Below are 15840 nucleotides of genomic sequence, written 5' to 3'. Positions count from 1 at the left end.
TCGGCTTTTTTTATTTGGTTGATTTAGCTTTGGGTTGGTTTAATTTTTTTTTTTTTCATTTTGTTTGTATTTTATTTAGTTTTATTTTCACAAGTCAAACAACAACAGAGAATAAGGAGGAAGATAAGGGATTATTCTTCTCCCTGGATGTGCCACAGTCCCAGCGTCCTTGTTTTCTGTCAGTCTCTCCCTCTAGAAACATTTCAAACACACATCCTGAAACTATTTGAGTTTCTTACCCCAGGATAAAGAGGAAGGAGAGCAGGAAATAATATGTCACTGATGTGAAACACGTTATTTAGTGGGTGAACATATTATTCCTAACTGGGCAAAATCCAGTCTTGGCCATATTGTTTTTATACTGTGCTTGTATATTGCTTGAAAAATAGCTGTATGTGCATATATAAATACACACTAATGGATGATATCTTCAGTGGCTCTATATATCATTTGCTAGAGACTTACTTTAGGGGATTATTATTTTTTTTTTGGCTAAATGAAGCTGGACCTCGTAGAGGATCCAGACAGTTGTACATTTTGAATTTAGTACCAGAAGGCCAAGAATGGTTCAAGACATTTTGGTATGGATTATCAGCCATATTTAGAGAAGTCTTGAGTAGTTTGTGGTGTCTCAGTTATCATATTTAGCTTTGTTTTTAAACCTCCCAATCTCTAAAATATTAAGTTGTTCTTAATTAATGTTCTTAATTGATAAATATTCAGGGCTAGATAATAAACTTTGTAAAGCTGGTTTTGAGTTTGGCAAGCTTAGCGTTGTCTTTGTATCACTTATGTTGAGGAAACTGTTCTTCTCTATTTAATTTTTAAGGAAAATACATGCAGATGATGAATATTCTGAAACCAATTGCATTTGATGTGATCCACTTCATGTCCCAGCTCTTCGATTACTATTTGTATGCAGTCTATACGTTTTTTGGCCGAAATGATACGGTAGGTAGGAACATTATTCATTTCCAAGTATCATTGTGCACACAGAATGAGAATACAGAGGAGATGTCTTTACCTAAAATACTACCTAATATGTAATCTGCAAAAAAAATTGGTGGCAGCAGAATATATTTGAATGCAGGACTATGAAAAGGCTGATTAGATCAGCAATAAGGGGAGTAAGTACTGGGAGTATCATTATCACTGGGATATGAATCTTATTATGTTTTGAATATATTCTGTGCTCTTTTTCCAGCAGTATTTTGAAAGGGAGGAAAGACAATGTGAAATACCTAAAAGTAGTGGCAGAAAGTGGGGAGCAAAGGAGCAGTCTGCAGAAGGAGGGTTATGGTTTGGAGCCTAGAAAGTATGAGGTGTTTTATTTTCCCATGTGTATTTCTCTAACTTAGATAAGAATAGCAAAAGGAAGAGGAGAAGAGGGCCATGAAAGTTAAGTAGTAACTCAGGTTTAAGAGGTTTGAAATACACTTTTTCAGATCTAGTATTTCTTTCATCAAACTAATTGCATTAATGAAAACAAGGGGTTTTGGGTGATCTTGTAGTTTAAATATATGCTTGTTTGGAATGTCTGTACATAGCATAGATCAAATTACAATAGAATTGTCTTAAAGCATTATGAAAAGCTGCATGTAAAAACAATCTTCTCTCTTGGCTCCTAAATTGCTTCACAAGTAATAATATCGTGGGGTTCCAAATTCATCATCATCTGTTGGCAAATTGTAATGGATTTTCAGACTCAACATATGGTTCTAAATGGTTTTGAGCTGTTCTCTTTGGCAGGACAAATGTATTTGCAATTTGTTTGTGTTTAGAAGATGGGTGGTTTTTTGTTTTGCTTTGGTTTTTGTTAACATAATTGATTTCCATTGGCTTAGTCAGCTGCTCTGCTATTCACATGGCTTTGCATTTGGTTTTATATTTTTGTGCCTCCTGTTTTGTGTTTTTAAAGCCCATACCAAGTTCCTCACTCTCTACTTCTAACAGAGAACAGCACAGTGCTAGGCAGGTAAACATTATAGCAGATGGGTGGTGATGTTTTTGTAGTGTGCCTATTTTTCGTTTTGACAGATGACTTTCCCTGGGAAATACAATGCTTACAAAGGGTCTGTGAATGTAACAAACCCTCTTGTAATGCTGCTTACATGTCCTCACTCCCCAAAGTGTTTATAAACCTTTAGAAAGTAGAGATGGGTGATGGTATGTGATTTAGACCACTGAGAGTGTTTCTGTTTTATTTTTATCTACAAAACAGCATCAGGTGGGATTCTTAGAAGTATGCTTAAAAGTATAACTTCCTTAAATGGCTGAAACTTATTGTGAAAATTCTGCTTATCTCCTATGTGAGAGTTAATACACACATAAGGAGAGTGATTAACTCTACGGAGTTCATTGGCACTTCAGTGAAAACCAAGGATTAAAAATACGCATGTTGTGCTCTTTGTCCGGTCATGATACTAAGTCATTGCTCTGTCCAGACCTCTTTAGAATGATTATCCTTTGTAGTCACCGTTTGGCTTTCTTCATGACTAAAAGTTACACACTCTTGTAACTAGGATTGCTGTTTCAGAACTTTTAATTTGTGGGACACAAGTTAAGGCTGCCTTTCCTCCTTTTCTCAAATTATGAAGAAACCTAAAATGAAATGAAAAGGAGTTGCCTATATTTACTATCTACTTACTAAAGTGTATGGCATTCACAAACATGCTACTGAATAATCTTCCTTAGCAGAATAAATTTGGACTGAGTTTTAATTTTTTTGACAAGACATTATGGTAATTTGTAAACCAAAGGCCATTTAACTGTAAAGGGCTATGTAAAATTGGTGATGAGTAAAATTATTCTGTGAACTGTCTAATGCTCTGCTTACTAGCCTTACTAGGCCATCAGTTTCTGAAATTTAAACAGGTACCATTTTGCATATAGAAATAGTATAAACTTTCGTGAAGCAGAGCAGTAATATTGATGAGTGACATGTTCTGTGTGAAGTCATGAGGTTCTGTCCTTGTGGAAACAATCTTTTCTTGGGTTGCTTGTTGGTTTTTTTCCTCCTTCATATATATGGAGATGCACAGTTCTGACTTCAGGCTATAACTGGTTGCATGCTAAGTCTGGAGTTCCCCATATGTAATGTTTTATGGAAATTGAAGTTTGTTTCTATTTTCAGATATGTTTCAAACGTTAAATTGCCATTTTTTAGAAAGAAAGATCTCATTATAGAATAAGTAAGTGAAAGTTTCTGATAGCTATTGAAAGTTAGTAATTGAAAGGCAGGAAGAGAAGGAATTAGTGGTGGACTGTGCCATGTGTAGTTTTGATGGTGCAGGTGCAAATTTCCTAAAATGAAATTTAGTGGCTGAAACTTGCAAATACTTTTTTTTTTTTAAATATGTATACATTTTTCCATTTTTTGTTTGTTCTTACCTTAACAGGGAGAGTAGCCAGTCTTGAATTTGCAGTCCTTGTGGCCTTATCTTGAAAAATTGCTGTATGACATTAAGGAGGAAAAAAGATTGTTTGGAGAATTAAGGGTGTGTTTTTTAAAGGGGAAAAAAGTTATTTTCTTTTTCACCCATATATCTGCAAAATACAGGCAGTTCAGAACTGGTATTTCTATAGTAAAATGCGAAGAAAAATATAAACTAATTTTGTGAACATGTTTACTTCACCTGCTCAAAAACAAGGGCGTGAACACTTTTTATCAAATGTAGACACTAGGATAGTGATTTATGGTCAGGTTCTAGATTTCAGCAGAGTGTACTCCAATTGGAATTTGGCCCAGATGTAAATTTTCACTGAATATATAGGATGATTGGGGCAGATGGACATCTTAAGTCAGAAATGTTAGGTGCACTAAATGGGGACCTAGATTATACCATTTTGTGTTTAGAAGGAACGGAGGAGATGTCATGAACTCAAGCACTTCCTTCTCTGGTTTAGTGCACTGAAAGGAAAGGAAGTCTAATAATACAATCTACAGCAGTGCTCCAAATATTGTTCAGTAAATTGCCTTTTGGTGTGAATCACATACCAGAACTGTATTCAAATACTTGCATATTATTGACACAATGTGTGTTTGTGAGCTGTCCATTTCCACTTTCTTTGTTGTGTTAATTCTTTGGTTTTTGTTTGTTTGTTTTTTGTTTTTTTTTTAACTGAAAGTAGAAGGTGAGTAGGTACAATAAATATGCATGTCAGATCAGACCCTCAGCTGGTATAATTCACTGGGAAATCGGTGTAGCTCTATTGATTTATCCCAGCTGAACATCTGCTCCATAATACTTCTGAGCAATGAACATGAAGATGGCACATTTCTCAGGTAGATCTTTATAAGCATTAAGTAATAATGAACGTTTTATAAATTGATATAATTTTATGATAATGTTTTAACAATTCATATAATTTTGCATATGCAAGTTAGATATTTAATAAGGAATTGCAAGATTTATGTTATAGCTTGAGAAAGATCAAGACCATTCAGCTTGGTTGTGGAGTGCCTGCAAGTCGGGGGACATTGTGGTGTGCCATTCTGGACTCATAGCCCCAGTGAGAAAATCTAGAGTCCTGCACCCAAATACAGAATTAGAACAGTAAAGGATACTGGTTGTTTATTGGTATGAATGGTAAGCTGTCATCTTCATGAAGGATACTCGGGTCGTTCTTCACACCGGTGCAGTATTGAGTGCTGTGTCCTCTGTTGATTTTCTTTTCATTTTGTGTGGTTATTACGTGCTAAAACCTTAATGTAAATAAATTGTAGCCAGTCTTTGCAAACCAAAGATCTGCTGTATCACTGCTGGACGCAGCAATTTAAACTGTAAGGTTTAAACCAAGGAGTTTTCACAACTTAAATAGTATTTATTTATTCTAGTTTGAATCAACAGGATTGGGTCTCAGTAGCAGCAGATTACGCACCACACTGAACAGGATACAGGAGAGTCTGATTGATCTGGTAAGTACCTGGATTTTGCTAATGGTCAGTGGAATAGAGGTCTGTGTAGGAAATTAGGAATTGTATTTCATCATGGTTTTCTGATTTTAACTCTCTTCACATTCAGTGTCTGTAATGAAAAAGGCTTAGTTTCATGGTATATCATGATGTAGAAATCATTATTGTATGAAATCACTTGTTTCTAATATACAACAAAATTAGTTTAATAGCTTTTGCTAGCTCTATCAACAAAAAAGCTTATAATGTATTACAGTTTATGTAATAGAGACATTCCAGTATTATCCTTATTAAAGGAGATGTTTTATTAAAAAGATCCCAAACAAATACAATAGATGACTCATTTTTCTTCAGTAAAAGAATAGCAAAACAGTAAGCCATCCTGAATATCATTCACCTTACAAGATAGTAGAATAGTATATGGAGTCCTTTGTTAAGTAATTTCTGAACTATGGGGAACTTTCCCTGATGTATTTTAGATTGTATCCTATTGGTCACTTCATGAGTTATTTTCAAATTATGAAAAGTAAATACAGTGCTCATGTCACACTGGTAGTAAATTACTGTTCATGTCACAGTACAACAGGAGTCTTCAGGCAGATTTTGTGGTTTCAACTGAGCAGCAGAGTTTATAAAGGAATACTGCCAAGAGCTAGGGAAAACATGGAAATTTGAAGTTCTTTTCTTCCATGTACATATAAACTTCTTGAAACATTATGAAGAACTTTTCTAAAAGTGTCATAAATGCTTGTGTAGAAGTAAATAAAAATAAATATCATGGATACTGGAGGAAGAATTTATTTTCTAAGGCTTCTTTCTTAGAAAGAAGTAGAAGACACATGTTCTATTCTGACTTTCACAAGGATTTTGCACTCCACAGAATTGTACTTTTTGACTTTTTAATTCATTGCAGTATTATATCAAGTCCTAAATTGTTCTTTTAGAGAAGCATTTTACAGGATTTTCAGGCCATTTCTTATAGAGTCAGTAGAGGGAGCATAAGATTAACGCAGACCTCTATAAAACAGAAGGTGGCTAGTCATACTGATACTCATCTCAAAGGCAGTGTATTGAGAAAGAAAAATTACTTCTGGGAAGATCTTGCAAACAAATCAGTTCAAGATTATGAAAAAGCAAGCAAGTTATGGAATTAATTTTTTTAACTTACTCAGTAGTCACAGTTCCAGACAGTGCTTTGCAGCCTTGATTTTTTTTTATCAGTCAAAATAATTTTTAACAAATCTTTACTAGAAGTAAATTGGAAAAATAACTTCATTTCTTTTTCTTCCTTAGTCATTTAACAATGCTGTTACAGATAATGGTAGTGTCAGTTGAAATTAATAGCTATGTTCCAGGTATGCTTTGAAAGGGGGAAGAAATCCGAACTAACTGCCATTAACTTAAATGCGTTCCATGAGGTTTATTAATATCTTATGAACTTATGCTGGTCTTATACTATAAATGGAAATTTTCCAGGTTTTGATTCATGAGGAAGGAAAAGTCTTCTGGATATTTTTATTGTTTGCTTATTTTTAAGAGTTTGTGAAAGTCAAGATTAAATTTTACTGTGTTGTAAAATGGGTTTTTCTCATGATTGCATGGGCTGTTCTGGACTGCTCTCAAAATTCTTCTCTCTTTAGATTATTATAAATTGCTATCTGAAAATATCCATGTCTGTTGTGGGGTTCAGCCTCATGACTTGTTGGGAATTTGGGGCTTTTTGCATAGTCTTCTATTCATGGTAACATTATTAAGGGCTATCATTTCTGCTGCATTTCAGTTCCTAATGGCAGCATCTTTCAGTATTTTATTTTAATAAAGATTATCTGAATCTGATAGTTCTGAATCTGTAACTAAGGCTTTGCCAGAATTGCATGTAGATCAGAATAGTTCCTCTAATCTGTCAGTGCCTGTGGAGGTTAAGTTCTGTCATCTATTTCAAGACTCTTTGGTAATTTAGACTGGATGATTCCTAGCTTTCCTTTTGGACTTTGTCTGTTCCTTTTTTGAGATACTAAGTGGATGAAGGCCTTTTACTCTATATTTATTGTCAGGAGGTAGAGGAATAATTGGAGGGTTTAGAGGCCGTCTCATTTTTGTAGACTTTCTGTAGTTCTGTTTGGGATTGAATTAACGCTTGCTAATTTATACTAGATACCTTTTTAGGATACTACTTTTATTATTCTTTAGCTGAATTGTAAGCTTCCTTTGTGAAGGAGAAAGCAAAGTAGAAGGGGTGTTCCAGTTCTGGCAAGGTAAAGCTGAGCTGCAGTTAATATTCTTTCTTGCATTTTTTTAGCATCTTCAGTATGAAGAATATGGAGATAAGTTGGAGGCATTCCATATAGTTCCTCATGGAGTTCTCTATTCTAAGTTTATACTCCCCTATTAGTACAGTGCAAGAAGTATCTGTCCTTTTAATATACACTGTATTTACAGTATAGTAGCCATACTTGAGAAAGAAGTACTGTCCTGATTTTCATTTGGACCATTGAGAGGTAGAGTCAGGTTTCTTACAGTGTCTGAGCACAAAGGATGCAGCAATTTAAAGCTCTTTCTCTCTTCTTCCCTGCATCCCTCCTCATGCATCACATACTCTCTGCTTCTGCTGGAGGGTCCTTGTCCCCTCTAAGTAGTACTCAGCTGTAGCTGAATCACTTCTCTGCTCTTTCACAATCTAATATTTCATAGCAAAGCCAGCTGTACTTCATAAACTGCAGCAAGTCCATCTGCAGTTTAGATTAATGTTTTAGACTGTGAACAGGAAGTAGCTGAGATATGAATCTGTGTTCCGTTGTGCTAACTTCACCACAGGGCAGTTACGTGACACCTCAGCTATGATACATATTATTCATGTCCGTATGCTGCTCCTGCACTGATATAATAGAAAACATTATAGTAAACAAAAAAGCCCAAACAATAAACAACCACTAAAGCCCACCACTTAAGTGGGAAGTAAATGTGCCATTGCTCCTTGCATTTCTGGTACAAAACCATGTTTGTAATTTGGATTTTTTTTTTTTAGTTTCGATGTTTTGCATGATGTCATCGAAGTGACAATGATGGAGGGACTTTATGATGACAATAATGTAAGGGCTTAACTCTTTACAAGATTGAGCAAGCATTTTCTTTAGCTACTACTGCTTTAAATTTGTTTCCTATTTCAAACTGTTACATATATTCCAATGATGAGGTTTTGTACAGCGATGGCTTTTGTTAATCTCTGCACCACTAATATAGATACTGGTTTAAGTGTGGGCTGAAATTTCTTTTGGAATCATAGAATGATAGAATAGTTAGGGTTGGAAAGGACCTTAAGATCATCTAGTTCCAACCCCCCTGCCATGAGCAGGGACACCCCACACTAAACCATGCCACCCAAGACTTTGTCCAGCCTGGCCTTGAACTCTGCCAGAGATGGAGCATGCATGACTTCCTTGGGCAACCCATTCCAGTGCCCCACGACCGTTACAGTAAAGAACTTCTTCCTTATATCCAATCTAAACTTCCCCTGTTTCAGTTTTAACCTGTTACCCTTGTCCTGTCACTACAGTCCCTAATGAATAGTCCCTCTCCAGCATCCCTATAGCCCCCCCTTCAGATACTGGAAGGCTGCTATGAGGTCTCCACGCAGCCTTCTCTTCTCCAGGATGAACAGCCCCAACTTTCTCAGCTTGTCTCCATACGGGAGGTGCTCCAGTCCCCTGATCATCCTCGTGGCCCTCCTCTGGACCTGTTCCAACAGTTCCATGTACTTTTTATGTTGAGGACACCAGAACTGCACACAATACTCCAAGTGAGGTCTCCCGAGAGCAGAATAGAGGGGCAGGATCACCTCCTTCGACCTGCTGGTCACGCTGCTCTTGATGCAGCCCAGGATACAGTTGGCTTTCTGGGCTGCGAGCGCACACTGAAGCCAGCTCATGTTCATTTTCTCATCAACCAACAGCCCCAAGTCCTTCTCCTCAGGGCTGCTCTGAATCTCTTCTCTGCCCAACCTGTAGCTGGGCCTAGGATTGCTCCAACCCAGGTGTAGGACCTTGCACTTGGCATGGTTAAACTTCATCAGGTTGGCATCAGCCCACCTCACCAGCGTGTCCCTCTGGATGGCATCCCTTCTCTCCAGGGTATCAACTGAACCACACAGCTTGGTGTCATCGTCAAACTTGCTGAGGGTGCACTCAATCCCACTGTCCATGGCACCGACAAAGATGTTGAACAAGACCGGTCCCAACACTGATCCCTGAGGGACACCACTCGTTACTGGTCTCCAGCCGGACATCGAGCCATTGACCACAACTCTTTGTGTGCAGCCATCCAGCCAGTTCCTTATCCACCGAGTGGTCCACCCATCAAATTGATGTCTCTCCAATTTAGAGACAAGGATGTCGTGTGGGACAGTGTCGAACACTTTGCACAAATCCAGGTAGATGACGTCAACTGCTCTACCCCTGTCCATGAGTTCCATTACCCCATTATAGAAGGCCACCAAAGTGGTCAGGCAGGATTTCCCCTTAGTGAAGCCATGCTAGCTGTCACCAAACACCTTGTTGTTTTTCATGTGCCTTAGCATACCTTCCAGGGGAATCTGCTCCAAGATTTTGCCAGGCACAGAGTTGAGGCTGACTGGTCTGTAATTCCCTGAGTCATCCATTTTCCCCTTCTTGAAAATGGGGGTTATATTTTCGTTCTTCCAGTCGTCGGGAACTTCACCTGACTGCCATGATTTTTCAAATATGATGGCCAGGGGCTTGGCAACTTCATTCGCCAGCTCCTTCAGGACCCGCGGATGGATTTCATCAGGTCTCATGGACTTGTGTACGTTCAGTTTCCTAAGGTGGTCTCGAGCCAGATCCTCTCCTACAGTGGGCCTAGGGTCTTCATTCTCACAATCCCTGTGTCTGCCTTCCAAGACTTGGGTGGTGTGGTCAGAACACTTGCTGGGGAAGACTGTGGCAAAGAAGTCATTAAGAACCTCAGCCTTCTCCAAATCCAGAGTAGCCAGTTCTCCTGATAGCTTCCGGAGAGGGCCTACATTGTCCCTAGTCTGTCTTTTATTTGCAATGTAACTATAGAATCCCTTCCTGTTATCTTTCACATCCCTAGCCAAGTTTAATTCTAAGTGGGCCTTAGCTTTCCTAACCTGGTCCCTAGCTTCCCAGAAGGAAGTTGTTTTCCACACAATTGAGGAACCTCCTGGATTGCTTGTGCCGGGCCGTACCAGCCCTCCAACAGATGTCAGGGTGGTTGAAGTCCCCCATGAGAACAAGGGCCTGCAAGTGTGAGGCTGTTCATATCTGTCTATAGAGTGCTTCATCCACAGAGTCCTCCTGATCAGGAGGTCTATAGCAGATCCCCACAGTTCCTGATCACTGTTCTCCCTTTGATCCTGATCCACAAACTCTCTGTCAACTGCTCACCCGTCCCCAGGCAGAGTTCCATACTCTCCAGCCTATCCCTAACATAAATAGCAACTCCCCGTCCCCGCCTGCTGGGCCTGTCTTTTCTAAAGAGCCTGTAACCTTCCATTCCAACACTCCAGTCGTAGGAGCCATCCCACCATGTTTCTGTGACGCCTATTATATCATACCCTCATAGCCATGCACACATCTCTAATTCCTCTTGTTTGTTCCCTATACTAAGGGCATTTGTATAGAGGCATCTGAGCCGAGCTCCATATGGAGCCAGCGCATTGGCTGGAGTGGCTGAAATCTCTCTACATCATTCCAAGCATTTATTATAGGTGGTGGCAACTGACTGGGTGTGCTGGGATGGAATGATGCCCCTCTTCCCCAACACATCTATTTTAAAGCTTTCTTGACCAGTCTGGCAAGCTTCCTACCAAAACCACTCTTCCCCTTCGTTGTCAGACCAGCTCCATGAGCCTCCAGTAGACCTGGCCTCCCAAATCGAGTCCCATGTTTTAAATACCCAAACCCCTGACTATGGCACCAACCCCTGATTATGGCACCATTTTTTATGTATAAATGAAATAGGCTTAGTTAAAAATAAAGGAGCCTACCAATTAGCTTAACTGTCTTTATTTGCTTTTTTTTGTAGTTAAGTTACACTTAACCTATGCTGGAAGTGTGCTAGGAGCTTACAGTGATTAACCAGTTTTCTGTGTCTAAGCTACTTGCCTTTGCCATAACAAAATACTTGTAGGCTAACTCAAAAGGATAAAAAATACAAGCAGTTTGAGTATTTGTATTAAAGTGTGCAGTTTCATTTCTGTGAGGTAAGAGGACCCTATGACTTTTAAAGATTTGTTTGGCTATGTTGTACTGAATTTCATATTGTGTATCTGAACTTCATATTCAGGCCTTTCCACAGCTAGTACAAAATAGCTTCAGCACAGATTTCTCCTATGCAGCAGCTTCAGAGCTAATAATTTGGATCCAGGAATAGCATTCTGCAAGCTGTGTTTCATTCATATCAATAGGATGTATTAAAAGGAAAACAGAAAGAGAAAAATGAAAAGGGGAGGAAGTGCTGTATTTTCGGCCTCGCTATAATGCTAAGGTGGGGTTTTGGTGAGACAAAATACATCAAAACAAGTGCCTTTTTCTGAGCTGCCTACATTTCCTCACTCAGAGTTCCCCTGACTGGGGTATGTAGAGATACCTACACACATTTGGTCTTTGTAATTTCTAACAGGAATGTGTTTTTGCAACAGTAATGTTTGTATTAGTCTATTGAGACCAGTAAGCCCCAAAGGAGGAACAAGGCATCAATCAAATGTATGTGATCTAAGATAACTGGTGATTCAGAAGGGAAATTTCTACTTCTGATTCCTTGCTGTATCTGTCTCTAAGCAGCTTCCTTATCTTCACAAAATGTAATGTAGTCATAGTACTGCCGTTACCTAGATGTTTGTTAATGTCCTGTGTATGCAAATAGCTGTCTTGAATGATACTGCTGCTCCCAAAAGTGAGATTTTTGGGCAGATAACCATGGAATACTCATAAATATTTCATTGCAAACTGGATTGATCAAGTAAAACTGAGATTTAGAATGAAGTTTGTCAGTTACTGTGCCTTACAGCAGTAGAAAATAAATCATTGCAGTAAAACAGTATATAAGCATTGCAATGCAATGTATAGAAGAGTAGGGGGAAGGAATCACTGATATGAAGAAGTATCACTTAATGTATTTTAGGTTCTGCCTTTGCTTTAGCTTTTGGGCTCTTTCCCCATAAAGTATATATATTTTGGCAGACAGTAGCTTGGAGATCGATGGTGCAGACGTGGAAAATGTAGATTTTTCATCTGTACAGATAAGATAAGGATTGGGAGGAAAACTTTTTTTCTTCATGCCTGACTTTCCAGCCAGTTTTGGGTTTGACCTTTTAATGCTGTGGAACGGTACGGTTCAGTTACACTAATCCCAGTTCTGGAAACAAACAATTTGGTTTTATTTAAAATGTCACCACACAGTCCTGCATGGACATGTACCCTCATATATCCTGGTTTGGCATACCCATGGCAAGCTCTGAAGAGTCTTGGCTGTGGAATTCATTACTCGACATGGCAGTGCCTAGTGCAGGATGCTGCTCCTACATACATAGCTAAGCTCCTCACTGAAATGGTAGCTGTGAGCTGTGATTCTTAGTGAGGTCTTGTTTAACCAAAGATAATTTCTCCAACTTTTACAGTCCTTGCTTGGTCTTCTGCTCCTTCAAAAAAGAAGCCTGAAGAAAAAAGGACAATTTTTGATCTATTTATTTATTTTTCCCCTAGAAAGATGTGTACAACATACATAATGGCAATATTTTGTGTGAATTGCTTGTCAAGAGGAGAGAACTCTCTGTATACAAAAGAAAGTTCTGTCATGAAAAGCACTTTGAAAATATGCTAGGACTTCTGCAGCTGTTTTGCTTCCTCACATTTTTCATTTAGAGTTCTTGATATAACTTCTTATTTATTTGCTTGACTGTATTACCCAATTAGACTGGAATGATTTAGTGAAGCTTTCCAACTTATATCCTTGAATAAGTTTTCTGGGCTTTGGCAATTGCTTTGTCTCTCTTTGGGCAATCATTGACCCATTTCAGTTTAGTCACTTCAGGCTCTTCTTGTTGAGCACCCAAAACTTGAGCTGATTCCTAGTCCCAGAGAACTGCAGGTGTCCACAGAGTTACAGCTGAGCACCTGGGAATCGTCATCAGCTCCTCCTGAAAATCTTTCTTTGGATAAGAAAAATGCTGCAGTAAAAATACGTGTGAATGTACCAGATTTGCTTACGTGTGTTTGTAAGGCAGTGGTCTGGGTTCCCATGGGTCTGGCAGTGCATGTGCTTTTGTGCGGAGGCTCATTTGCTGCTTATTTTTTGAGGCATAGTTAATAGCTTATTTCTCAGTTGTCTGTCAACACAGAGTGATTCCTGATACAGGCCTTGTTGCATTAGGCTAGATAAGATAGCAATAAACTTGCTAACCTTTGGTATTTTTTTATGCAGAAGTCTGCCACTTAATTTTGAACGCTAAGAAATGCATGAAATGCAAAGATCCCAGAAGTTTCTGCGCAAATTTTGTTGAATTCTATTCCTGAAGTCAGTGGGACTGATCCAACTGAGGTTTTGGATGTGCTTGTTTTGTGACAAAAAACACATGGTAATTTAATAATTTCTGTTAATGAAGGCTGGAGGAAAAGACCACATGCATTATGGAAGCCCTGTCAGAGTGATCTTGTGCTTTTCTTGGGGATTGGCACACTGGCTATTTCCTTGGGCTTCCTTTTTGCTATCAAGATGCTTTTGCACCACCTGCTTATTGGAACAAATCAGGAGAATTAAATGCTCGTACTGTGTTTGGCCAGTAGATTTGAACTAGAGTTTGACTCCCTGGTTGAACCCTAGTATACCTCTGACTTAGCCAGTTGTCTCATGCACGTTTTGTGTCTTCAGGTGCAACATGACTTCAGCATTTAAAAGGTTCGCAAGATATTTAGCTTCATGGGAAGCAGGCAGGTAAAAAAGAAAAAGTTTAAAATGTGTCTCAATACTGAAGTGACAGGCAACTTTGGACTGCATAAATACAAAATTAAGTCTTTGTAATATTTGAGTTTTACATAATTTTTAGTTAGTCTTTGAAAGAAATAAAGATGCTTAAACCTTTACCACTGATACTGTTCCCCCAGCTCTGTGGCTGAACAGAGCTTAGAATAGTCTCCTAAGACTAGAGAATTGGGTGATGGGCTGTAGGTTTGGCTTTTTTAATAATGTGTAAACAGTTCAAATCTTCTCTTTTTTGTTTGTTTGTTAATTTTTTGAGAATGACTTGAAAAACAGAAAGCAGATAAAAAGTGGGTTTTGATAGTTAACAGTATCTTTGATTCAGTCAATATTTTTAGAGAATTGACTTATGTCTGGATGATTAGATGTTATTGCCTGTCTGCAGTGTACTTGTGAATGTACTACGTAGGTATCTTCAGGGCTGACTAGAAGAGGTTACATGAGCTTTAACACATACCCAGGCCTTTTGGCTTGCTAAACCATTCTGATAGACTCAGGAGAATGCAAACTTCATGGTATTGTGAAATGTGGGGCCAATTTAATTGCAGATTTATCTGGCTGAACCTGAACACAGGTCAGAACAAAGAAAATTTGTTTTTCAACTAACATAGTGATGTGGCTAGTCTTTGTAATTGTTCCATGCTCAGTGCAACTTATCTGATAGTATTTACTGTAAGCTTCTTCTAGAAGTTTTTTCTTCTGCTCATTGATCTCTTTCTGTGAGATCTTTTAGTGCTACAAATGATATGTTGATGGTATTGCTCAGTCAGCAGTCTTTGATTTTAATGTCAGAATTTCTGTGGAGATCCTTCAAGGCTCCCTGCTTTTTCTGTTTTCTGCTTCTGTAACCTATTATAGGGGTGGGGTTTTTTTTTAGAAATCTGAAGATAATTTCTTCACCCTTGATAGTGAGAACTCTGCTTTCCTAGTCTGTGCTTTGTTCCATCTGCTGTACCCATTTTTATGTTTGTGTTTGACATCTTTGGCAGACTCAGAACTGAAAGAGCCTTTCTGATTTAGGAAATCCACCTCTCTGTTGCCTCGGGCTGTTATATGATAGGAGGTAACTGTCAAATAAAATTCAAGATAGTTAAAGTGGAACTTGTGATTTTTTTTGTTCCCCCACAGTTCAAACCATTTTCAACAGCTTGGACACTGTTATCTTCCCCACTTGTCTTATATTCTTAATGTCACTTTTGGCTTGGTTTTCATCTAAGCAGTAAACACATTCTGTTGCTGCTTTGTCTATAGCAGCAAAGTGTTGATCTTTCTGCACACTCTGTATCACTTAAATTCTCACCAAGTCTTTACACATTATGACATAATCCATTTTTGCCTGTCCTGCCTTTGATTGCTGCAGCATAATCACAATGGATCTGTCAGATATTTTGCTGCCAGAATAACCTCCCTATTGTTTTTTCCCTTTTCAACTGGTCAGCTGTGCAGTACCTTTTCTCTTGGCTTTTCAAGATCTGCAATGCATATTCTTCCTTGTCTCAAGCCTGATATTTAGAATGAGTTAGACAATGACTTAGTTCTGTTGTTGTTTCTAATGCTCACTGCTCTCCTGAAGCGAAACTGTCTAAAAAACATGAATAGAAATATTTTATTTCATGTCGCTCCTCATAGTTGTTCTCTGCTGTGAAGCCTGAAGAAACTGCTGGTGACTGTTGTGGTCAACTTGAGTCTATTTTTCCTCCTCCTTCTTTAATTACTTCACTGCAATTTATTTCTATCTCCAATTGGAACACCCCCCCCCCCAAACAAACAAACAAACCAAAAAACCCTACCCCCTCCCCCCCCCAAACCCACCATAAAAACCCAAACCCAAACCGCAAAGCTGCTATATTTAGGGGTGTCCTCATCAATGTTTACAAATATGTAAAGGGTGAGTGTCAGGATGATGGAGCTAG

General features: G+C 38.6%; 1 protein-coding gene across 3 annotated transcripts in view; it reads left to right on the top strand.

Moving 5' to 3' along the window:
- Nucleotides 1-15840, top strand: part of VPS50 (VPS50 subunit of EARP/GARPII complex) — an 88666-nt gene that overhangs the window by 61199 nt on the left and 11627 nt on the right. Inside the window, exons 21-22 of one of the 3 annotated variants that reach the window (XM_080610041.1) lie at nt 830-951; nt 4838-4918. The exons of 1 other annotated variant lie outside the window; for it this stretch is intronic. In XM_080610041.1, the coding sequence (XP_080466167.1) occupies nt 830-951; nt 4838-4918 (203 nt within the window). The remainder of the gene's footprint in view (nt 1-829; nt 952-4837; nt 4919-15840) is intronic. One more of the 3 variants, XR_013956193.1, reaches the window with a different exon arrangement.

This window comes from Psittacula echo, assembly GCF_963264785.1.
Source record: "Psittacula echo genome assembly, chromosome: 2".
Taxonomy (NCBI): Eukaryota; Metazoa; Chordata; class Aves; order Psittaciformes; family Psittacidae; genus Psittacula; species Psittacula echo.
Note: the sequence above shows the minus strand (reverse complement) of the source record. Positions and strands in the feature narration are given on the sequence as shown.